Here is a 25,508-nt window from a genome sequence, read left to right on the forward strand (position 1 = left end):
GTGTATCTCAGGCTAGCCTGGAGCTCATGATCCTCCTGCCTCTACCTCCTTCAGCAAATCCTATTGGCATTAATCACAATCAGATTTTTTTTTTCAAAAATGATCATAAACTGGGGGCTGGAGAGATGGCTCAGTGGTTAAGAGCATTGCCTGCTCTTCCAAAGGTCCTGAGTTCAATTCCCAGCAACCACATGGTGGCTCACAACCAACTGTAATGAGGTCTGGTGCCCTCTTCTGGCCTGCAGGCATATACACAGACAGAATATTGTATACATAATAAATAAATATTTTTTTAAAAAGATCATAAACTAACAGCTAATAACATAAATAAGAAGATTAATTTAAGAAAAATTCCCGGGGGCTGGAGAGAGGGCTCAGCGGTTAAGAGCATTGCCTGCTCTTCCAAAGGTCCTGAGTTCAAGTCCCAGCAACATGGTGGCTCACAACCATCTGGAATGAGGTCTGGTGCCCTCTTCTGGCCTACAGACATACACACAGACAGAATATTGTATACATAATAAATAAATAAATATTAAAAAAAAAAGAAAAATTCCCAAAGTTTTTAAACAGTTCCTTCAGAAATCATGGATCTGCATCTGTAGTATATATTACAGGCTCCAAAATATTACATATAGTCCAGTAAAAGCTCAAATAAAACTCAAACACAAGGGCTGAAGTAGTTAAGAGCACTTGCTGCTCTTGTAAGTCTATTTCCTATGTGGACCAGGCTAGCCTCAAACTCAAAAGATCCACTTGTCCTCGTCTCACTAGTGCTGGGATTAAAGGTACCAACCCTGGCATTTATTGCTATAGCTGAGGACCCGAGTTCAGTTCCCAGCACCTACATGGTGGCTAACAACGGTCCCCACCTCTAGCTCCAGTGGATCCAAAGCCTTCTTCTGGCCTCTGGGCATCAGACAAGCATGCAGGATACTTACAAACATGCACACAAAATACTCCTACATATAAAAATGTTTTAAAAACGCAAAAAGAAATAACCAAGAGGGATTGGATGGATGGCTCAGGAATTAACAGCACTGTTTGCTCCTGTGGAAAACCCAGGTTGGTTCCCAGACCCACAAGATGGCTCACAGCTGTTGCTAACTCCAGTTCCAGAAAATACAGGGCCCTCGTCTGGTCTCTGTGGACACTGGGCATTCATGCAGTGTACTTAGCATACAAGCAAACAAAAGTCATCCATATGAAATTTTTAAAAAGATCTTTAAAATACAGAAACTAGGAAGAATACACAGGAAACCACCTGCTTGTACATGACCCTGACACAGAAGGCTATGTCCCCTGACCCCAAAAGCAGCTGACAACTACAAAGAAACATTTCCACAGTAGACCTGACTCCTTGGCTCTGGAGCCCACTAAGCCATCTGAGAAATAACTCGGCACAACCTGTGAGAGCAGTAAAATCTTAGAGTCCTTGACCTAGTGAAACCACTTCTTGGCACTTTCTCTAGGTAAAAATAAAACTGAAACAAAAAGATTCCAGTATGAAGATTTTACTGTACCACCTCTACCAAAAAAAAAAAAAAAAAAAAAGATTATGAAGACTAAACTCCCAAAAGTTAGGTAGAAACTTAGCTTAGTAGGTAAGTTACTATTTAAGAATTTTTAAGAATCCACCAGGTTAAGGGGGAACAAGGTTGGTCACACATAAGCACAGCCTCACAAGGAAAAGGTCAAAGTCTAGAACAAGCAGTGGATTGAGGTGCAACTGTGTGGTAAGATTTTTAAAAAGTGATCACACACTTCTTTTCTAAGGAAAAAGTTCTCAATTCTTTTCACACAAAACCCAAATCTGATTCAGGCTGGCTGAGTAGCTAAGTCCTAGTCCAGCAAAAGCAAGGCCCTGGGTTAGAGTTCCAGGCTGTGGAAGGTCCAGAAATAAAATGGTGCTTCAAGAGCAGTCAACTTCTAGGCTGGGAAGAATATTTTGCTACCATAAACATAACATTATCAATGCCACTTTTTCTTGTTAATTCTTCTAAGTTTATTTATTGTGGGGGAGGGGGAAAATGCCCCTGGCAGGTGTGTGGAGGTCAGAGGACAACTGGCAGTAGTCAGTTGCTTGCTGCAACCATGGTGGTGGGGTGGGACTCCTGGTTGACAGGCCTAGCAGCTAGCACCTTTACCCACTGACCCATCTCAGCGGCCCCCAATGCTACATCCCCCCCCCCTTCCTCAGCCACGTTGACAGTCTTATTTTTAGTGACACATACAAACCCAAGCAAAATTCTAGAGGTTGTAATGGATTTACAAAGAACCCAGAGAAGACTGAGAACTTAAAAGCTATTCTACCAGTGTTAACATTAACCAAGGCTCTGTACAGAACAAAATTGCATATTCTGAGTCTGGTATTGGACTAAAAACTTCGTCAAAAGAGTGAGTGCTAACATGTATACTTCAAGTGACAGAACTCAAAGCAAGGAAAACTCTAAATGCCTTTAACTTTTGAGGACCCTCAGGAGCAGAAAGATGACTGGTACTCTTGCCTTGCTCATCGGAGATGCTCACCTAACTGTAGAATAATTCCACTACAACCTAATCTTTATGCCTAAGGAGATAGTGAAGTTTAGAAACTTTAGTTTTACTTGGTATTTGAACAAGTTAAATACATCTGACACTCTCTGATAACTAAAGGGAAAACATGGAAAAGCAAAGAAAATGGGATGCATTCATAAATTTAAATATTTTTCTTTTTTTCACTAAAAGTCAAGGACAAAACAAAAGAAACTCAAATTATAAAACCTTAACTTCACTGAGTTGGGGGAAAAATGGTTTAATTTGAACTAAACAGGCTAAGGAGGGTTTGAAATGTCTCATGCTAAGGAAAATTGGAAGTGTGGGGGAATAAAGTAAAAAACAGACTGTTGCCAGCAGGATCCCTTAAAAACCTGCTCTGATTCACCCAACGGCTTAACTTCTACTGCAAAGGAAAACTCTCTAGAAATGGACGACTGGAAACTGCGGCTAAAAAGAAAACTCAGTACATGAAAAATCCCCATAGCCCACCTCCTAAGTTCTGGATGTCTATTTAAGGAGGAGGCTAGTCAAGGCTCTGCCAACCAGGCCTAGGCCAGAGGGAGGCACAGCAGTGCCTGTAACACGGATGGACTCGGGGCACAGGGGAAATGGACTTGCATGCCCTTGGTAAGCTCTGGCGGCGCTTCCCAAGTTAAGGACACCGGCCACAATGGAATGGAGTCTATTGGCATTTGCCTCCCCGTTTTAACACTAAGCGTTTTCTTAGTTCGTGAAATACGAACTGACAATCACCTCCACCCCTCCCCACCCCCGCGCGCGCACACCCTCCAGAGTCAAGCCCAGTCACACAGGACAGCACCCGGCTTCCAGCTTCTACCAACAAAACCGGGCCCAAGGGAGAGGAGAGAGAAGGGGGGCGCGGGCGCAAGCCAACACCCGCGATGTTGCCATCAGAACCCGCACCAAAAAACTCCTCTGCTGCGGTTCCTCATCTCTAGAAATTTCAGGAATTGGGACGGGGGCTGCGGGGAAAATGCGCTGCGTGTCCGATGCCCGCCGCCAACCCACCTCGCGAGTCCGGCCCTCGCCCACCTCTATTCAAAGACGCCTTCTGCTCGGCGGACGAGGAACAGCAATGCGGATCGGCCACCACCCGCGCGCAGGGGACCTTGCGGGGAAGGAGGGAGGCCGGCCCGAAGGGAGCCGGGCACTCCCACCCCTTCCCCAGCTGGGGGAGGGCAGCCCGCCGCGGGAACCCTGCCGCCCCAGATCTAAAAGGGGGGGGGGGGTGCGGGAGGCCGCTAAACACCCACCTCGCCTCGGATGACCACCGTCCTAGGGGCTGCGGGGCGGGAGTTAGATATGCAGGACAACCGGCTGACCCTACTTGGGGCGGCCGGGCCTCAACTTTCCCTCCTCCCTCCATGCTCCCCAACCTGGCAAAGTGGCTCAGTTCAAGACAGGGACCCCTGCGACGTGCACCCAGGCCCAGCCGCCCTTCCACCACGGGTAGGGGACGCTGCAAGGGGGTGGGGCGGGGATGCCAATCGCCTCTCGCACACACACGAGGGGCAGAGGGCCGCCCCGGCCGTCCATCTTGACCGTCTGGGGGAGGGGACGGGATGGTGCAGGAGGCTGGACACGGCCTGTGAAGCCCTTAGAATCGTCCGGCGCCTCCCGCCCCTCCGCGGGCCCCCAGCCCACCGCGATGCGGGCAGGTCACGGGGCGAGGCGGGGGAGGGGACGAGCGGCGAGGGATCGGCCCAGCGGGAGCGGAGGGGGCTGGGGAGCCGACACCCACCTGCCCAGACCGGGGCGCCCGACGCCCGCGGCCGCCGAGGAAGACGCCACCGGCGCAGCCGGGGCCGGCACCGCGGAAGACGAAGACGACGCGGCCGAGGCCGGCGCGGCGCCGGGCGACGAGAGCAGGCCACCGCCGGGCTTGCGGCCACTGGCGGGCGCGGGCGGCTGCGGCTTCAGCGACATGGTGAGCGGCCCATACACCGGCTCGCACGCCGGGCGGGGACAGCCGGGAGCCGGGCGCGCTGAAGAGACGCCGGAGCGCGGCGGGGACGCGCGGACGCCAAGCGGGCAGGCGCGGGCTGGCGCGGTCGCGGGAGCCAGGGGCAGCAGGACAACGACGAAGGGGCGGGGAGGCCCGCAGACACCGAACAGCCGCCGGGAGCCGGGCCGGGACACGCCGTTGCCGTTGCTACCAAAACAGTCTGAGGCGCAGGGCGGCGAGCGCGGCCCGCGGGGAGGGGCGCCGGGGCCGCGCGGGGGAGGGCCGGCGGAGGGATACGTCTCTGCGCCGCCCCGCCCGCCGCGCCGCGCAGTCCGCGGGAGCGAGCGCCGCGCGGCCCAGCCCGGCAGGCGGCGCGGCTCCGGTCCCGGCGCGGGCCGCTGAGCGGCGGCGGTCGACGGGCGCATGGGAACCCGGCTCGCGGGCGGGGCGCGCACGGGGCGACGCGGCCGGGAGGGCGCGGAGATGCGAAACGGTGCTGGGGGTGGGGGACTCTTTACCGGAAGTCGGAAGGGTCAGGCGGAAGTCGAACGTGAGATGGCTTGGGGGGCCGGCCGGGACACGTGAGGAGCGGTAGCAGCGCTGGGCCGCGTTCGCTCTCGGGGGTCGGGCGAGGGCCGTGGGGATCCGCCCTCGCTGAGGCGGGTCTGCCCTTCGGGGAGGGAGTGCTGATCTTCGCCTGCGGGGCGCCCGGAGCTGCTCCGCTGCCTACAGCCTAGGGGATGGCCCTCGGGCGCCTTCGGGGCGGAGACCCGCGGTTTCTTCCGCAAACCCCGGGCCTGGCACACAGTAGACCCCCAGGTGCCACTGCGTGTTTGGTTTCCCTGCCAGCATGGGAAGCTTGCCACCAGTGAAGCCACCGCCAGCTGCTTCACTTTGCCCCATTTTATCCACCCCAGCTAACTGTTGGGTATCTGACCTTCATTTGAACCCGTTTTCCCTCACCCGAACTTTATATTCCTCCTTCGGGAGACTCGAAAGGAAATGGACGTGATTGGTAGAGCTGGATAATGGGGTCTTGCCATGGATAATGGGGTCTCCCTCAGTGGAGACAAAACAGACCTTACTAAAATGTGAACTTTAGACCTTGACCCTTTTAGAAGTTTTACTTTAACTCGGAGAGGCCGCCAAACACTGTAGTCCGTTTTTTAACATGTTGTAATTCAATTGGAAGCAAGTAAGTAACTTTTTTTTTGCAATGAGTTTAAGTTTTTTTGTTTTTCTTTTTTAAGTGAAATTGCTTAAGAAAATGATGGGCCGCAGAACAGCAAAGTCCCCCTCATTCTACTAAGATCATCCACATAAAGTCAGGCATGGTGTTCATACCTGTAACACGAGCACTTGGGAAGTGGAGGCTGGATTAGAACTTCAAGGTCATCTTCACCTTCCGAAGGAAATTCTAGGCGAGACTAAAATACAAGAGACCCAGTCTTTTTTTTTTTTTTTTTTTTTGGTTTTTCGAGACAGGGTTTCTCTGTGGTTTTGGAGCCTGTCCTGGAACTAGCTCTTGTAGACCAGGCTGGTCTCGAACTCACAGAGATCCGTCTGCCTCTGCCTCCCAAGTACTGGGATTAAAGGCGTGCGCCACCACCGCCCGGCTTTTTTTGGTTTTTCGAGACAGGGTTTCTCTGTAGCTTTAGAGCCTGCACTGGAACTAGCTCTTGTAGACTAGGCTGGCCCCGAACCCACAGAGATCCTCCTGCCTCTGTTTCCAGAGTGCTGGGATTAAAGGCGTGCACCACCACGGCCCTGCTTGTTGAAGAGACCCAGTCTTAAGTAGTGACCCCTGGTTATGGCACAATTCTTTAATCCTAGCACTCAAGGCAAGTGGATCTCTCAGTTCAAGACTAGCTTAGTCTACACAGATTAAAATTTGGAACATATTAAAGAGTCACTAGTAGTCCAATTGAAAATAATTTAATCTCCTGGCTGACATGTAGTGGCCCAGGACCTTAATCCCAGTCCTTGGGAGGCAGAAGCAGGTGAATCTCTTGGATCTCTGAGTTCCAGGCCAGCCTGGCCTACAGAGTGAATTCCAGGACAGAAGGGGCTACAAAAAGATACCTTTTATAAAACAAAACAAAACAAAAAAACCTTAACCGGAAGAAGCTTTGCTTGGATGCAAAGCCTTGAATCTTACTGCTTGGGAGGTAAAGGTCAACCCTCACTACAGAGCATATTCAGTGTAGTCTACGGTTAATGTGAGACATTGTTTCCAAAAAGAAACCAAAAATAACAAATCTAAGATTTAAAATAGTACCTGATTCCTAAATTGAAAATGAATTAGTAAAATATATACAAATATCAGTAATTTCATGTTAAAAATTTTTTAAACATTTTATTTTATGTGCATTGGTATTTGGCCTGCACATATGCCTGTGTAAGGGAGTCAGACCCACTGGACCTGGAGTTATGGACAGTTGTGAGCTATGGTGTGGGTGCTGGAAATTGAACCCCAGTCCTCCGAAGGAGCAACCAGTGCTCTTAAGTCATCTCTCCAGCCCTGTTTTTTTGTTTGTTTTTTTATACTCCGTTTAACTCTGTGTTGTGTGCATCTGTTTGTGTTAGCATATGTATGTATGACATCTGGAGACCAGAAGAGGGCATCAGATCCCCAGACCTGGAATTGATGTTCGTAAGCCACCATGTGGGTGCTTGGAATTGAATCTGAGTCCTCTAGAAAAACAAGCAGTGCTCTAGCTTAGCTGAGTGAGCGCTCCAAACACAAGATATGCTTTAAATTAACCTAAAGGATATCAAAACTGAAAAAAAGCAAATGACTAAGAAAAAAGGCCCCATACTAAGAGCATCTTCATTCAGAACTGGAGCCAAGCTCTCCGAATTCAATGGAAAGGGCCGGGCGGTGGTGGCGCACGCCTTTAATCCCAGCACTCGGGAGGCAGAGGCAGGCGGATCTCTGTGAGTTCGAGACCAGCCTGGTCTACAAGAGCTAGTTCCAGGACAGGCTCCAAAACCACAGAGAAACCCTGTCTCGAAAAATCAAAAAAAAAAAAAAAAAAAAAAAAGAATTCAATGGGAAGGTCAAGTTCCAAGCACACTTTGAAGGAAAGAGAATTTGAACAAGAGTGCCTGAACTTGGTAGCTACATATGACTTCATTTACGCTAAGTAAATGGGTTTGGATTTTATTTTTTTTTTCAAAACATTTATTTACTTTATTATGTATACAATAGTCTGTCTGTGTGTATACCTGCAGTCCAGAAGAGGGCACCAGACCTCATTACAGATGGTTGTGAGCCACCATGTGGTTGCTGGGAATTGAACTCAGGACCTTTGGAAGAGCAGTAAGTGCTCTTAACCACTGAGCCATCTCTCCAGCCCTGGGTTTGGATTTTAAATAACATTTATGTATTTACTTATTTTGTATATATGTATGTGTGTGGGATCAAACAGTTTAGACTCAGTGACAAGCACTTTTACCCTCTAATCTATCTGGCTGACCTGGTTTTAGGTGTTTGTATCTGAGACAGGGTCTCACTCTGTAGCCCTGGTTGTCCTGGAACTTGCAGAGATCCCCCTACTTCTGTTCCCCAGGTTCTGAGGTCAGTGTACCATTATGAGTGGTGTATAGTTGCTTTTGCTTTATAGGAAGACCTGACAAGAACTATGAAATGGGCATTGCTGTGGAGCTGCTCTTGGAGCTGGAGACTTCTGAGCACATCTTTGGCATCTGAGAGACTTTATAGCCTGAAACCCTGAGGCTGAGCTCAGGGTGTGGCTTAGTGCTATAAAGTGTGCTTAGCATTTGAGGCCTGGGGTTCAATCCTTAGCACTGAAAAATAATGAAGAGTGTCAGGATAATGCCCTTTCAGAGCAGTGATCTGGGAAGCCGTTTCTACAGTGGCTCAGAATGACCTTTGTCCTAGTGTCTGACCTTATGAAAATCTGCCCACTGGAATATAAGCTATGCCTCATGACTCCTTCCTAAGTAAAAACTGGGGAAAGAAACTAAGGCATTTCACTTAAAAGATTAGGTCACAATAAGACCTTTATTTCAGCTGAACCGAGCTACTCGAAAGATCTTGCTCAAAAAACAAAAACAGTAGGGCATAATCATGTGTGCCTTTAATCCTGGCACTCTAGCAGCAGAGGCAGGTCTAGTATACATAGCAGGTTCAAACCACCAACCTTATTTCCAAAAGGAGAAAAGGTAAAATAAATAAATAGATAGATGATAGATAGATAGATAGATAGATAGATAGGGATGTAGTCGAGTTGGCAAAGTGCTTGCCTACTGTGCTTGAAGGCCTGAGTTCAGTCCTCAGCACTGCATAAACAAGGAATGGTAGGAATACCTGTAATCCCAGCACTTGGAAGAAGTTCAAGGGCATCTTCAGCTACATTGCAAGTATTTTTTGTTTGGTTGGTGTGGTGATATTTTGTGCTCTTACAAATAAAGCTTGCCTGGAGATCAGAGGGCAGAGCTAGCCACTAGTTAACCATAGAGACCAGGCATTGGTGGCACACACCTTTAATTCCATCACTTGGGAGGAGGAATCAGGAAGGTCAGGAGTTCAAGGTCACCCTGGGTTACAGAGAAGCTCCATCTAAAAGAGAAACAGAGCCAGACAGAGTTGTTGAGGTAAGAACTATCTAGAAGCTTGCTGCTCTGCTTCTCTGATATTGGCCTGACCATAGAAGAGAGAATCTATTGCAGTCATGTCCACTGTGATTGCAGCTATAGCTGCTTATGGTTTCGGTTCAGGGTTCAAATCAGACTCCGACAATGAGGACAGCTGGTGTCTGCTGCTATCTGCTGACTCTTTCACGCATTCAGCCAAGCCTTCTCTGATAGTGGTGGTGGACTTGGCTCCAGAGGTAGCATTTAAGGAAGATTTGGAAACTGGAATTTTCCTGCTTTCTGGATATGCAGAGCCAGCACATATCAGTGACTTCATGTTTGAACAGCAAACTGGTCAGAAGAAAACTATAAGAGAAAAAAGTTCAAAGAAAATAATGTATCTAATATTAATGGTTTCTTGGGACTATGGACAGAATATATGTATGAAAAAGATGTCACCAAACCTTCAGAGGAAGAACAAAAGGAGTTGGATGAAATCACAGCAAAGAGGCAGAGAAAAAGGCAAATAGGAAGAGAAGAGACCGGGAAAGAAGACAATCTTACACGTTGAAGAAATGTATGACTATCAAGGCAGGTCCTACCTTCACATACCTAAGGATGTTGGTGTTAATGTTAATCTACGGTCATCTGTGCCACCTGAAACAAATTCCCAAAAAACAAATTCATGTGTGGTCTGGACACACAGAGGGTGTCAGTGTGGTCAGGCTGTTTCTTCTTTCTGGACATTTGTTGCTCTCTTGGTCCATGGACTGTAAAACTAAGCTATGGAAAGTTTATGGAGACTGGCGCTGTCTAACATTGGTCACAGTAAAGCTGTAAGGGACATCTGCTTCAACACTGCAGAAATATTCTGCCTGCATGTATGCCTACAGGCCAGAAGAGGGCACCAGATCTCATTACAGATGGTTGTGAGTCACCATGTGCTGGGAATTGAACTCAAGACTTTGGAAGAGCAGCCAGTGCTCTTCACTGAGCCATCTCTCCAGCACCCATATAGGTGATCTTTTCATACACAGTCTTATGAAGTTGACTTATGGTTTTTGGCTGCTCTGCTTCGCTGATCTTTCAGTATTTACCCTGATATCTGACTCTGGGTTCTTATTATTAAGATCAATTAGATCAATTAGAATTCGAGCTATAGGTTGGTTGGGGTTTTTGTTGTTTTATGTTTTTTGTTTTTTCCAAGATAGGTTTCTCTGTGTAGCTGTGACTATCCTGGAACTCACTCTGTAGACCAGGCTGGCCTTGAACTCAACAGAGATCTACCTGCCTCTGCCTCCCAAATGCTGGGATTCAAAGGCAAGCACCACTACACCAGGATAAAAGTGTTGTTTGTTTATTCTAGTTTTTTTCTTGTTTGTTTGGGTTTAATAAAGTTATATTTTCTGGCCAGGTGGTGGTGCTGCACACCTTTAATCCCAGCACTCTGGAGACAGAGGTAAGCAGATCTGTTTACAGAGCAAGTTCCAGGACACCAGGATAACACAAAGAAACCCTGTCTCCAAAAACAACAACAACAAAAAATTATGGGTGTTTTGTCTATCTATATATATTTTTATTTATTTACTTGATTTCATGTTTGTTTGCTTACATGTACCTCTGTGCACCAGGCATGTGACCTGTTGCTCTCAGAGGTCAAAAGAGGACATTGAAATTGGAGTTATAGACAGTTGAAAATTCTTATTGGGTACAGGCACTAGAATCTGGGTCCTCTACAAGAACAGTAAGTGCTTTTGAGAGCTGAGCCATCTCTCCAGCCCTGTCTATATGTCTTTTATACAACTTGCTGCTTGGTTCCCACAGAGGCCAGAAGAGGGCATTGGATCTCCTGAGGCCAGAGTTACAGATGGTTGTGAGTTTCCATATGTGCTGGAAGTCAAACCCCAGATCTCTAAGCCGTCTCTCTAACCCCAAATAATAGAGATATTTTAATGTAGGCTTAAGCACTAGGGTTAAGAGAAAGAGGTATGTGAAAGACCCTCCAAGAGTGTCTTTCCTCTGGGGAGACCCTTCCCAAGGAACAGCGAGACCACTTGTACGGATGCAAACAGCAAGAGGTTTATTCAGATACACAGGTACCTGGGGCGACAAAGTCTCTCGGAGGACTTGTGCGCCTTTAGGTCGGGGTAATGGGTTTATATATGTTTTGGGGAGCAAAAAGCATGGTACAGAAGCGAGAAGCGTAGTTACAGGGTTTTCATTGGTCAGTTTGAATGTGGCCGAGTTCAGGTCGGGACAAGGTCTCTAGTTCCCGAGAATTCAGATATGGGCTGCCTTGGCTCTTATCTAGGGCAGACTTCACCGTTCCTCCCTGCCTGGGACAGACAGCGCCTAGCCATATTCTCGGTATTCCCGTTCCTCCCCCGGCCCAGCCACAGGTGTCTCTAGCTCGTTTTGGCAGCTTTTAAACTGCCCTTTGTTCAAACCCTGAATATTCAGTACAAGCCTTGTAAAATGGCGTTACCGGTGCTAAGTTGTTTAACAAGCTGGGCGGGGGGGGGGGGGGGGGGGGGGGTCTTTCAGTATGCTCAGATGAAAGTAAGACTTACATAAGACCATGGGTCTGGGCTTCTCAAATAGCCAGGAAATGTAAGACATACCCAAGTGTGAAAACAGGCTTTTCAAAGGGAGTCACCTGCATAGCAAGTCTGAGGCTAGCCTGAACTATATCAGACCATCTCCTAAATAAGACATAAAAAAGGCTATGTTTTAGACTACCATATCTCACCAGCTTAAAAACAAACAAACAAACAAACTAGCTTATAGTCGGTAAGATGGCTCAGCAGGGAAAGAAGGCATTAGGCACCAAGCCTGAGGACCTGAATTATTCAATCTCCACGACCCATATGGTAGGAGAGAACCAACGCACACTGGTTGTCCCCCCAGTCCCATATGGTTGCCATATATACACACCCACACACATGCAACACACAAAATAAATACATATATGTAAAATTAAAAGTGTAGAATTTTTTTGTTGTTGTTTGTTTTTCGAGACAGGGTTTCTCTGTGGCTTTGGAGCCTGTCCTGGAACTAGCTCTTAGTAGACCAGGCTGGCCTCTGCCTCCCAAGTGCTGGGATTAAAGGCGTGCACCACCACCGCCCGGCTTATGTAGGATGTTTTTAAAAAGAGAAGAAAATCTAGCAATCAAGTTGTAAATTAAATTTTGCATCCAAAGCCACAGAGAAACCCTGTCTCGAAAAACCAAAAAAAAAAAAATTTTTTTGCAGGTACTTGGCAAGGATCTGAGGCCTCAACCAACAGCGGGGACTGGATGGCTACCCCAGGCATGTGGGGTGAGCTTGGTATCAGGTCATACTTTAGTCAGGTCTCCACATGACTGCTAGATACCTGGAGCTCTGGTCACCCAGCTAAACTGTACCTGGACTCTTCATTTTTTTCAATATGTTTCTCTCTCTCTCTCTCTCTCTCTCTCTCTCTCTCTGTAGATGTGTGTATATATGTGTAGATGTGGGGGGGGGAGTGGGCGTGTAGGGGTGGGGGGTTCTGTAGAGGCCAGAGGTGAACAGTAGGTGTTCTTCCTGAACCCTTCTCCACCTTATAGTCCCAGCTGGCCTGGAGCTCACAGAGGTGGCCTGCTCACCTCTGCCTTCTGAGTGCTGGGATTAACACTATATGCCATCACACCTGGCATATTCATCATTTTTTTTTTTTGATTTTTCGAGACAGGGTTTCTCCGTAGCTTTTGGTTCCTGTCCTGGAACTAGCTCTTGTAGACCAGGCTGGTCTCGAACTCACAGAGATCCGCCTGCCTCTGCCTCCCGAGTGCTGGGATTAAAGACGTGCGCCACCACCGCCCGGCTCATCATTTTTTAGTTGGTCTGGAGATCAAACTAAAAGTTCTCACATTTCCTTACTTTACCAGCTAAGTCGTCTCTCTAGGACTGGACTGCCGCTGGACTCTTAATCTTCTGTTGCTTATGTTGCTAAACCCAGGGTTATTTGCACATGTGAAATTTACTGGTGTTGCAAAGCATTCTCTGAGCTTTCAGGGTTACAGCATCATCAGGAGGTAATGTGACATCATTATTCACAATGTTATCTGGTCTTCATCAAGGGCCACTGACGTACATGACCCAAATGTGCTTCCTGCAAGTTTCTTGTGTCCTCAAACAAATTAAAATCTGAGCTAATATCGTCCTATATTATTAGCACCTTTTTGCTTTGACTTGTGTATGGGGAGGTGGAAGCACACTGAGATTCATGTGTGAAAGCCAGAGGACAACTTGCCGGAATCAATTTTCTCCGCTGTGTGGGACCTGGAAAGAGAGCTTAGGTCCTCAGGATTAACAGCAAGCACCTTACGTGCTGAGCCTTCTTGCGGGACTCTCAATTAATGTAATCCCAGCACGTGAGAGGTGGGACAGGAGGAACTGGGAGGGGTTCAGGGTCATCCTCTGTTAGTTGGTGATTCAGCCTGGGCTACGTGAAACCAGGCCTCAAAACACACACACAAAAAGGACATCATAAAAATGAAGAGGGGCTTGAGCAACCACGTTGGGCAGTTCACAATCTGTAATTCAACCTGCAGGAGATCCAGGGCCTCTTCTGACCTCCAGGATACTGCTCTCATGTACAAACACACACACAAGTTTTAAGTGATTTTTATTTCTGTTTTATTTTTTTAAAATATTTATTTATTTATTATGTGTACAATATTCTGTCTGTGTGTATGCCAGAAGAGGGCACCAGAACTCATTACAGATGGTTGTGAGCCACCATGTGGTTGCTGGGAATTGAACTCAGGACCTTTGGAAGAGCAGGCAATGCCCTTAACCGCTGAGCCATCTCTCCAACCCTATTTCTGTTTTATTTTTTAAATAAAATCTCACTATGTAGACCAGAATGGCCTTGAACTCATAGATATCTGCCCTCCTCTGCCACCTGAGTACTAGAAGTAAAGGCATGTGCCACCATGACTATTCTTTAAAAAAAGGACAATGGCCCATCAAAATCCCAGCAAAATTCTTCAAAGACCTCGAAAGAACACTACTCAACTTCATATGGAAAAGCAAAAAACCCAGGATAGCCCAAACAATACTGTACAATAAAAGAACTTCTGGAGGCATCACAATCCCTGACTTCAAACTCTGCTCCAGAGCCTCAGTACTGAAAATAGCCTGGTATTAGCATAAGAATAGACAGGAGGACCAATGGAAATTAGTAGAAGACCCAGATATCAATCCACACATCTTCGAACACCTGATTTTTGATAAAGAAGCAAAAAATATCAGATGGAAAAAAAGCTTATTTAACAAGTGGTGCTGGCATAACTGGATATCAACATGTAGAAGAATGAAAATAGACCCATATCTAGCACCATGCACAAAACTCAAGTCCAAATGGACCAAAGACCTCAACATAAAGCCAGCCACACTGAACCTTATAGAAGAGAAAGTGGGAAGTACACTTGAACACACTGGCACAGGGAACCACTAAATAGAACCCCAGCAGCACAGACATTGAGAGAAACAATTAATAAATGGGACCTCCTGAAACTGAAAAACTTCTCTAAAGCAAAGGACATGATCAACAAGACAAAACGACAGCCTACAGAATGGGAAAAGAACTTCACTAACCTCACATCAGAAGAGGTCTGATCTCCAAAATATACAAAGAACTTAAGAAATTGGACACCAGGCCGAGTGATGGTGGCGCACACCTTTAATCCCAGCACTCGGGAGGCAGAGGCAGGCGGATCTCTGTGAGTTCGAGACCAGCCTGGTCTACAGAGCTAATTCTAGGACAGGCTCCAAAGCCACAGAGAAACCCTGTCTCGAAAAATCAAAAAGAAAAAAAAAGAAATTGGACACCAAAAGATCACATAATCCAATAAAAAATGGAGTACAGACCTAAACAGAGAACTCTCAACAGAGGAATCTAAAATGGCTGAAAGACACTTAAGGAAATGTTCAACATCCTTAGTCATTAGAGAAATGCAAATCAAAACAACTCTGAGATTCCATCTTACACCTGTAAGAATGGCCAAGATCAAAAACACTGATGACAACTTATGCTGGAGAGGTTGTGGGGAAAAGGGAACACTTCTGCATTGCTGGTGGGAATGCAAGCTGGTACAGCCCCTTTGGATGTCAGTGTGGCGATTTCTCAGAAAATTAGAAAACAACCTTCTTCAAGACCCAATAATACCACTTTTGGGTATATATCCAAAGGATGCTCAACCGTGCCACAAGGACATGTGCTCAAGTATGTTCATAGCAGCTTTGTCTGTCATAGCCAGAACCTGAAAACAACCTAAATACCCCTCGATCAAAGAATGGATAAGAAAAATGTGGTATATTTGCACAATGGAGTCACACAGCAGAAAAAAATAATGGCAGCTTGAATTTTGCAGGAAAATGGATAGAGCTAGAAAACATTATTTTGAGTGAGGTAACCCAGACACAGAAAGACAATTATCACATGTACTCACTCATAGGTGTTTTTTAAACATAAAGCAAAGAAAGCCAGCCTACAAACCACAATCCCAGAGAACTTAGACAACAATGCAGACACTAAGAGAGACTTACATAGATCTAATCTACATGAGAAGTAGAAAGTAGAAAAAGACAAGATCTCCTGAGTAAATTGGGAGCATGGGGACCTTGGGGGAAGATTGAAGAGGGGAGGGGAGAGGCAGAGAGGGGAGCAGAGAAAAATGTAGAACTCAATAAATATCAATAAAAAAATGTATTAAGAAAGGACAATGAAAAGGCCTGGAGTGATGGTATAGACCTTTAATCTCAGCACTGGAAATGCAGAGGAAGGTGAATGGAACTCTGTGATTTCAAAGCTAGCCTGGTCTATATAGCAAATTCCAGGATAGCCAGACCCTAACTCTCAAAAACAAAACAAAACAAGACACTGAAGAATATCATTCTGCTACTGAAAACTGAAACATGTTGCTGGGGCTGCAGAGATGCTTGGCAGTAGAAAGAGTTCAGTTTCCAGCACCTATATGAGGCAGCTTACAACTGTTCCAGGGGATCCAGTGACCTCTGACCTCAGTGGATACCTGCATGCACATGCTATACATAAACTCATGCAGGCACACACACATACATAAGTATCTTTATTATTAAGTAATTTTGTTTGGTGGGAGGAGGGTAGTTTATTTTTTTCATTTTTTTGAAACAGGGTTTCTCTGTGTCGTGCTGGCTGAAGAAAATTCTTGCCCTCTTCTGGCCTATAAGCATACATTCCTTGCTGGGCAGTGGTGGCACACACCTTTAATCCCGGCACTAAGGAGGCAGAAGCAGGAAGATCTTTGAGTTTGAGGCCAACCTGGTCTACAAGAACTAGTTCCAGGACGGGCTCTAAAGCTGCAGGGAAACCTCGAAAAACCAAAAAAAAAAAAAAAGCATACATTCAGGAGGCAGGTAGAACATTGTAAACATAATAAGTAAAATCTTTTTAAAAAATAGATGTGATCAAGCCAGGCAAAGATCAGGCAAAGGTTCCGGCTCCCAAGCTTGAGGACCCGAGTTAGACCCTGGGGACAACCAACTGAAAGGAAACAGCCAACTCTCCTCTCGCTCTCTCTCTCTCACCATACATGTAATCTTTAAAATTATATAAATAGAACTATTTTTTTAAACTGGCAACATAATACAGAACTATAATTCCAGCACTTGGGAGGTGGAGGCAGAAGGATCAGGACTTCAAAGTTAGCCAAGCATGGTGGCCCAACCCTTTAATTTCAACACTTGGAAGGCAGATGCAAGTGGATATCTGTGAGGTCCTGGACAGCCAGGAGGTACATAGTGAGACCTTGTCTCAAAACAAACAGAAAAGCTAAAAGTAAAAAAAGTGTATTTCAACAATGAGCGAACACCTTTTAGATTTGGTGACTGGGTGTTGAGAGATGGCTTAGTGGTTAACATCACTGGGCTGGTCTTCCAGAGGTCCTGGGTTCAATTCCCATCATTCACATGGTGCCTCGCAGCTGTCTATAACTGTGGCCCTATGGGATCTGTTGACTTCTTCAGGTGTGTTGATGTATATGCAGACAAAACCCATGTAAAGTCAATAAATTAGCCAGACAGTGGTGGCACACCCCTTTAATTCCAGCACTCTGGAGACAGAGGCAGGCAAATCTCTGTGAGTGCAAGGCCAGCCTGGTCTACAAGAGCTAGTTCTAAAAACTAAACAAAACAAAACAAACAAAAAAGAGCTAGTTCTAGAACATGCTCCAAAACTACAGAGAAACCCTGTCTCAAAACAATCAATAGTAGTAGTTAAAATAAGTAAATAGTATTTAAAAAAAGATTTGATGACTGAGGGACTGGAGAGATTGCTCAGTAGTTAAAAGCACTTGATACCTCACAACTATCTTTAGCTCCCACTACAGGGGATTTAGCTCCCTCTTACATACATATATGCAGGCAAAACACGAATGCACATAAAATGAAAATAAATAATAAATCATTTTTAAAAAGAAGAAAAATTTGGTGACTGAGTCCTGTGGACTCTACACTTGCTGTGTGATTTCAGCGACCCCTCACACAGCCCTTATATTAATCTGTTGGTTTTGATCCCTTCGTGATTAATCAGGCCTCAGGCTCTGAGGTGGCAAACAGAGCCCTGCAAAGCAGGGATGCCGAGTGATTTGCTGTTGCCAACCACAACAATGCTTGTCACATGACCCATACGCCCAGCGATTCATTTTCTTGCAATCATTTCTCTTCAGCTCCCGTCGTCTGAGTGTGTCTAACGTGTGATGGTACATTCTTCCCTCAATGCTCTTGATTTCCCTTTCAGAAGCATGAGAATTCCAATCAGTGCCAATCTGCCCTCCCCCATCCATCCTCTTGAAGGTTCTGCAGATGTAATTTCAAAAATAGGACCATGGCTAATTACAGCAAGAATTTTTTTCCCTAACCACCGTTATTCAGAATTCTTAGAGGCTAATGTATTTGTGGACGCTCCAGGAATCCCAAAAGACTAAAAGTTAGGGGGGAAAAAGACATTGAACAGGGCAGAGACTTGCAGGAAGGTGGTAGTCAAACACTGAGTCCAGAGTAACAACTTGCTTGTCACTCTGAGCTTCTGAGGTCCTTGTACCAACATAGCCAAGAACATAGTGACCTTACAGCAATGCTTTTCAGAGTGCAGACCCCCAGAAAGCTCTCTTCTGGTATGAGGATGCTCTTTTTTTTTTTTTAACCTTGTCGGATACAATAATGATGCTGTGACATTGTTCCCAGAGAAGAAGCTGGGTACCTGTTGACATAGACAGAGAAAAGAACTTTTTGGCTTTCAGTAGAAATGTTTAATGGAAATTTTAGTGCCCCTCACCACAGCCCAGAACTCTGGTTGTAGACCAGACTGACCTTAATTTACAGAGATCCATCTGCCTTCGCCTTTCTCCCCATTGCTGGGATAGAAGGTGTGTGCCACCATGTTGGGCCCTTTTTGTTTTTATTTGCCCCTCTTCTCTCTGGGGAATTTTGTGGGCTGCTGATGGAGGAAGGTCATTGGTTAATTAAATAAAGAAACTGCTTGCCCTGATAGGTTAGAACATAGGTGGGTGGAGTAAACAGAACAGAATGCTGGGAGGAAGAGGAAGTGAGCTCAGAGATGCCATGCTCCCCTCTCCCGGGTAGACGCGATAGCTCTGCTCTCTGAAGCAGATGCAATGGAGCAAGCCATCAGGTCAGACATGCTGAATCTTTCCCGGTAAGACTGGTGCTACACAGTTTATTAGAGATGGGTTGATTGGGATATCAGAATTAGCCAGTAAGTGCTAGAGCTAATGGGCCAAGCAGTGTTTAAAAGAATACAGTGTCCGTGTAATTATTTCGGGGCATAAGCTAGCAGGCGGCCATGGTGCTGGGGACGCAGCCCCACCGCTCATATTACAACAGGCAGCCTGTAGTTTCAGAGCCATAAATTAATGGAAAGCCAGAGGTTTGGTATATTCTCCATTGGGCGAATGCAGGAGGAGATTTGAGAATGGATGTGTCAGCATCAGTGACAGCTGGACTAGCCACTTGCAGTAGAACCACTCAAGGGTCAGACTAAATACTGACATGGCTGACCTGTGGGGACTTGGAGTCTTGTCTAAGTAGACCTTTGTACTGCCCAGAAGGTAAGTAGGCCACAGCTAGAGAATAGTAACTTTTTTTGTATATGTGGTTCTGCAGGAGATTGACTCCAGAATTTTATATGTGCTAATCAAGCAATCTACCACTGAGCTACATCCATGACATGAATTACAATAAGTTGTTGACATATATAGTCTTCATTCCATGCCAGCTATATCATCATCATTATTTATTATTTATTTTGGTTTTTTGTTTGCTTGTTTGTTTGTTTGTTTGTTTGAGACAGGATCTCTCTACACAGTCCTAGTTCTCCTGGAACCCACAGAGATCCTCCTTCTGCCTTCTGAGTGCTGGGGATTAAAGGCGTGTGCCACCACACCCTGCCAACTCTATCTTTATTGTATTCTGTACAATAACTGGACACTAGCTGGGCTTGGTGGCGGCCCACGCTTGTGGTCCCAGCACCCGGAGGCTTTGGCAGCCAAGAAGCCTGCACAGTGAGTTCAAGGTCATTCAATGCTACTAGCTAAGAGACTAGGGAGGGGGAGTGTTTATACTACAACCTGGGGCTGGAGAGACAGCTCAGCAGTTCAGAACACTAATTCTAGGAAAGGTCACACCTGAGTTCAATTCCTAGCAACTCCAAGCTAGCTCACAACCTCTGTAACTCCAGTTCCAGATCCAATGCCCTCTCCTGCCTTCTGGAGTGGAAACTGCAGCTTCATTATCTTGGGATAGTCCTGGTCATCTACCAATGATGGAGAGATGCGTGGATGTTGTCAAAGGGTATCAAAACAGGCAAAGACCATGAGACCTGGGGTGGGCATCCCATCCTGCCTGGAGAGATGAGGTAGAGAAGAGCCAACTGGGATGTCTCAAGAATAGAGCACGTATATAGCGTAAGCAACTCCCTGAATTTTATTCCCACCATCACACAAAATAAAAGGATGGGAGGAAGACAGAAACCAAGTGCTGCAGTGAGGGCCCCAAACCGTCCTGTGGATCTCGGCCTGCCTGATGGCCTGTGCTTTTCATCTTTTCTTCTCACATGCCTGTTCATGCCCTTTGACCTCATCTTATTGAGCAGCATTCCTGTGCACTTTCCAAACATACCGTGTATTCCAGGTCGGCCTTACAAGTCTTTCCTTTCTCCCACTTTCTTTTTTTTTTTTTTTTTGTTTTTTCGAGACAGGGTTTCTCTGTGGTTTTGGAGCCTGTCCTGGAACTAGCTCTTGTAGACCAGGCTGGTCTCAAACTCACAGAGATCCGCCTGCCTCTGCCTCCCGAGTGCTGGGATTAAAGGCAGGCGCCACCACCACCTGGCTTCTCCCACTTTCTTGAAGGGCATTAGCGCTGGGAAAGGGGTCACACAAGGGAAATCCAGAAGAGCGAAGCAAGAGGGTGGCTGGTGAGTAACAAACCTGCCAACAAGGGGCAGCAGCTAAGCTTTTTGGTTTTTGGTTTTGGTTTTGGTAGTGCTGGGAACTGACCTCCGGGTGAATGCAGTTAAGCACACGCTCTACTGCTAAGCCACACATATATCGTTGATGTTCTTTTTTTATATAAGAATTTATTTATAATGTGTATAGGTGCCATATGCATACTTATGTAAAGGTGCCCACAGAGGCCAGAAGAGACTGTCAGAGCCCCTGGAGCTGAAGTTACAAGGGGTTATGAGCTACCCCATGTGGGGTGCTGGGAATAGAACTTAAGATTCTCTGCAAGAGCACTAAGTGCTCTTTTTTTTTTTTTTTTTTTTTTTTTTTGCTTTTTCGAAACAGGTTTTGGAGCCTGTCCTGGAACGCACTAAGTGCTCTTAACACTGAGCCATCTCTCCATCTCCTTTCTTTTCTTTTTTGGAATGGGTTTCATGTAGTCCAGGCTGGCTTCAAACCCACTGTGTAGCAGAGGCTGCCGTTGAACTCCTGATTCTCCTGCTTTTACTGCTTTTAGTTCCGAAGCACTGAGATTACAGACCTGTGCCACCAGGCCTGGCTTCATGTTGTTTTGCTTTGCTTTGTTTGTGATAGGGTCTATTATGTAGCCCGAGCTGACCATGGACTGGAGATCCTACTGCCTCAGCCGAACAAAGTGTTGGAATTACAAGCATGCACCACAATGCCTAGCTACCAATGCTTTTGTTTTAAACAACTGTGTTGAAATAATATTCACACTATGCAGAAAGACTCTGTTTCAAAAACAACAAACAACAGCAGCAGAAAGGAAAGTAACATTCTAGACTTCATTTTATAATACACAGCTCATGGGCCAGTGGGAGGGTTCAGTTAGAAAAGGTGCTTATCTCCAAGTCTGATTTGAGTTCAATCCATGGGCCCCATGTGGTGGACGAAGAGCTAGCTCCAAAAGACTCTCCTCTGACCCCCACACGTGTAGATAAATAAATGCTACCTTCAGAGGATTTTTTATTTTGTTCAGAGATATGTATCTGTTGCCAGAGAATAATTTTCCTCATTCCAAGAAGAATCCTAAACGCCATCTACTCCCTGCTGTGTGGACATTTCCCAGAACACAGATTGACCAAGTGTACAGACATCTTGTGCAGCACCCTCGTCTACACCAAAACTTACCCTCATCTTCCTGAGCCAAAGCTTTCATTCCCCAGCCCCTTCCCCGGGGCCAGGTAACCACCATTTACCTTCTGGTTTTTTCTTTCTTTCTTTCTTTCTTTTTTTCTTTTTTTTCTTTTTTTTTTTTTTTTTGTATGTAGTCCTGACTGTCCTGGCACTCGCTCTATAGACCAGGCTAGCCTCGAACTCACAGAGAACCGCCTTCCTCTGCCTTCCTAGTGCTGGGATTAAAGGTGTGCACCACCACTGCCCAATGATTTTTTCTTTCTTATTACATCTTAATTTTATGTTTAACAGTGTATGTGGGGCAGGGAGATGTGTGTGCCACAGAGAGTGAGTACAAGTCAAAGGGCAGCTTGTGAAAGTCCCTTTGACTCTCTGCCATGTGGGTCCTGGGGATCCAACTTGTCCGGTTTGGCAGCGAGCACCTTTACCTGCTGAGTCACCTGGCAGGCCCCTGTTTTCTTTCTTTCAAAACAGGGTCTTGCTAATTAGTCCTGACTAGCCCAATGGTTGCTATATAGTTGGGGATGGCTGCAAATTAATGGGATTGCAGCATGAATCCCTGTCTCTAGGAGCTGTTCAGTCTGTCTCTGACTTCAACTCAACATAGAGATTCACCAGAAAGCTGAATGTGGGCTAGAGCAATGGCACAACTCGTAACAACACTAGGCTTCTAGCAGAGCATCCAAATATGGTTCCCAGCACCCACACGGGTGGCTCACAACCGTCTGTGTCCCTAGTTCCAGGGGTCCAGTGCCTCTGACCTTCATAGGCCCACAAACTTATGCATACATAAATACATACGCATAATTAAAAATAAATATAAAAAGCAACTGACTGTGTACCTATAATGCCAGCACTCAGGAGGCAGAGGCAGGTTGATCTCCATGAAATCAAGGCCAGCCTGGCCTACAGAGCAAGTTTCAGGACAGCCAAATAAATAAAAATTCTTATTATTATTAAGTATAAATAAAAATTAAAAATACTGTACAAAATAATAAATAAACAAAAATAGGAGAAGCTCATGAAGACTCGTCGCTCTGAGTCCTATTCTACTCTAGTCAAATCATAACTGTCTTTTCCCCTGGATTTCTGAGGAGACCTTAAGGTTACAGAAACGGGGGGGGGGGGGGGCATGGTTTTCCCACCCGTGTCAGCCTACTGGATCTGGAGGTGTTCAGTTTCAGATCTGGAATCTTCTCAAACACCTACATGTAGAGGCAGTCTCACCAAGTCCATCCCTGCAATATCAGAAAAGGCAGGGTCGTGTCCCCACCCCAGTGTGGGGACAGTGTGTAGGAGGTGCCAAGAGGCAGCTGTATAAGGTCAGCGGAGGTGGTGGCGCCAAGCAGTGATTAGGGTGCAACGAGAAGTTATTTGTCCCTATTTTTTATTTTGGTTGTTGTTTTTCTTTTAATTTGTTTTTGATTTTTGAGACAGGATTTCTCTGCGTAACAGTCCTGGCCATCCTGGAACTTGCTTTGTAGACCAGGCTGGCCTCAAACTTAGAGGTCCACCTGCCTCTGCCTCCCGAGTGCTGGGATAAAGACTGCACCACCACACCCAGTGTTTAATTTGTTCTTTGTCATGGTAATTCTAAATTTAACTCCTAAATACTATCATCCCTGTCCCAAGTTCACAGTGGACGTGCAGCGTAACCCACGCGTGTGCTTGTTCACAGGGCTCGCACATGCCCGTTAGCAGGCGAGGCAGAAACCAACTACCCAACCAAACAAATAAAACACACATATACCTGTCCTGAGTGGGGTTCAGAATGGGGTGGACACCACAAGTCACGTGTTCCAGAAGTTCATTTAAATGCCATGCCCAGAAGGAGAGGCTCACAGGGACACAGAGGCTGTGTTTGATCCTAGGTTCGGAGAGGATGGGAAGTGCTGGCTTCCACTTACAAGAGGACATTCTGAAAGTAGAGGGCAGTGGTTACACGGTGAAGTATACTAAATGCCACAAAATAGTCACTTTAATGTGGTTAGGATGTGGCTGAGGGTGTGGCTCATTTGGTAAAGCCCTGGGGTCTACCTAAAGTACCACATCAATCAGGCTTGGTAGTGAGTGTTCAGGCCAGCCTGAGCTACAAGAGGTTAAAATGCAACCAACAAGGTGGTGAATGCCTGTGATCCCAACTCAGAGACTGAGGCAGGAGGAATGCCTAGAATTCAAAGCCATTTGGCTACACAGCAAGACTCTATCTGTAAAATAAAATAAAATGATTATTTATATTCTCTATGCATTTGACTTTAATTTTGAAAACAAGACCCTTCTGTTTAATGGCTTGATTTGCATTATGGAATAGTCAACCTTTCTGCTAAGACTGGGTGACAAAAAGAGGCACAATGTTACAAAATTTCCAGGGCAGAGAGAGCACAACAGGGCTCTGAGTCAGAAATGAATCCCCATTCATCTTCTCCCTCGACTTCTGGTAAACATACACTCGGAATGAAGCCGGGGTTTAACCGAGAGTTAAATTTAGCAGGCCTTCCTCTGAAGCTGTTTCCCTGCCTGTCGCAGCTCCTCACCCCCAGTTCCTGGAGCCTCCATGCGTCGCCAGTCTCCGCTTTTCCTGCCTCCTTCATTCAGGCATTCCCCTGCTCCCACGCGGAAGTCGCTTGCGCTCAGCCCCAGCCCTAGCAGTGACTAAGCCTGGAACGGAGCCTTTCTCTCTGCCAGAGCTCCATGTGGGTCCTGAACGTCAGGGAGGGTGGCTGGGAGGCTCATGAAAATGGCTGTAGTAGCCCCAGGTGTTCACACTGACCAGCAATCCATGAGGACTCCTGTGGCGAGCACACAGGCAACATGCCTGTGGTCTCAACATCCTTGGCAGGACAATCACATGGACCCAGGATTTGGAGACCAGTTCTGGGCAAGAGAAACAGAGCCTAGCGGTGGTAGTGCACACCTTTAATCTCAGGACTCCAGATCTTTGTGAGTTCTGAGTTTCAGGACAGCCAGAGCTACATAGTGAGGACCCTGTCTCAAATACAACAAAACAACCACAAACAGCACTAGCAGGCAGAGGGTTTAGATAAAGGTAAAGATGCTTGTCAGCAAGTCTGATACTTGGCATTGATCCCCAGAACCATAGTGGGAGAACTAAAAAGCCCTTCTCTGACTTCTGCAGCACACAGTGGGATTTGCACACACACCAAATAAATGCAACTAAAAACAAACACTGGGTTGGGGTGGCAAAGGTCCCCAGCATTTGCAGGTGGAGACAGCAGGTGGAGGAGTTCAAGGTCATCTTCAACTATTTGTTAGATCCTCTCTGGCTCCAACATAGGGACGGTGGAGGTGGCTCTGGGGTTACGAGCATACTTACTGCTCCTAGCAGCAAAGTGACCTGAGTTCCACCTTAGCATCCACAGCAGGCGGCTCCCACCCAGTCAGTCCAGCTCCAGGGATCTGCCGGCCCCTTCTGCACTCACAGATGAATGGACCCAGACGCGGACTCATGAATAAAGATAAAATACCTCTTGTAAAGAGCCACACCAAAGCAAGTAAAGAGACCCCATTCTGGTGCTCCTGTTAACCCAAAGGATTCAGTCAGCAGGTCACACGTGCTCAGCAGACGCCGCTGGCACCATGGTCACAACAGCTACCAGAGGAATGGGTCAGAGAGAAATGTGACACACACGCACGCGCACAATGAAATTTGCCATAGAGAACAAAACTGTCCCAGAAAGACAAATACTGCACTTTTCTAGAATCTT

At 46.4% G+C, this 25,508-nt stretch overlaps 1 protein-coding gene across 9 annotated transcripts in view; it reads right to left on the minus strand.

Annotated features, from left to right (window-relative positions):
* The window catches only part of Atxn2 (ataxin 2), a 92,297-nt gene extending 87,367 nt beyond the window's left edge, over positions 1 to 4,930 (minus strand). For all 9 annotated transcript variants that reach the window (XM_041648272.1, XM_041648273.1, XM_041648271.1 and 6 more), the window contains exon 1: positions 4,298 to 4,930. In XM_041648272.1, the coding sequence (XP_041504206.1) occupies positions 4,298 to 4,926 (629 nt within the window). In that variant the 5' untranslated portion in view covers positions 4,927 to 4,930. The remainder of the gene's footprint in view (positions 1 to 4,297) is intronic.
* Positions 4,931 to 25,508: the final 20,578 nt, after the last annotated feature.

Source organism: Microtus oregoni, unplaced genomic scaffold, assembly GCF_018167655.1.
Source record: "Microtus oregoni isolate MIOR12 unplaced genomic scaffold, Mior012 000003F_ref0000135, whole genome shotgun sequence".
Lineage (NCBI taxonomy): Eukaryota > Metazoa > Chordata > Mammalia > Rodentia > Cricetidae > Microtus > Microtus oregoni.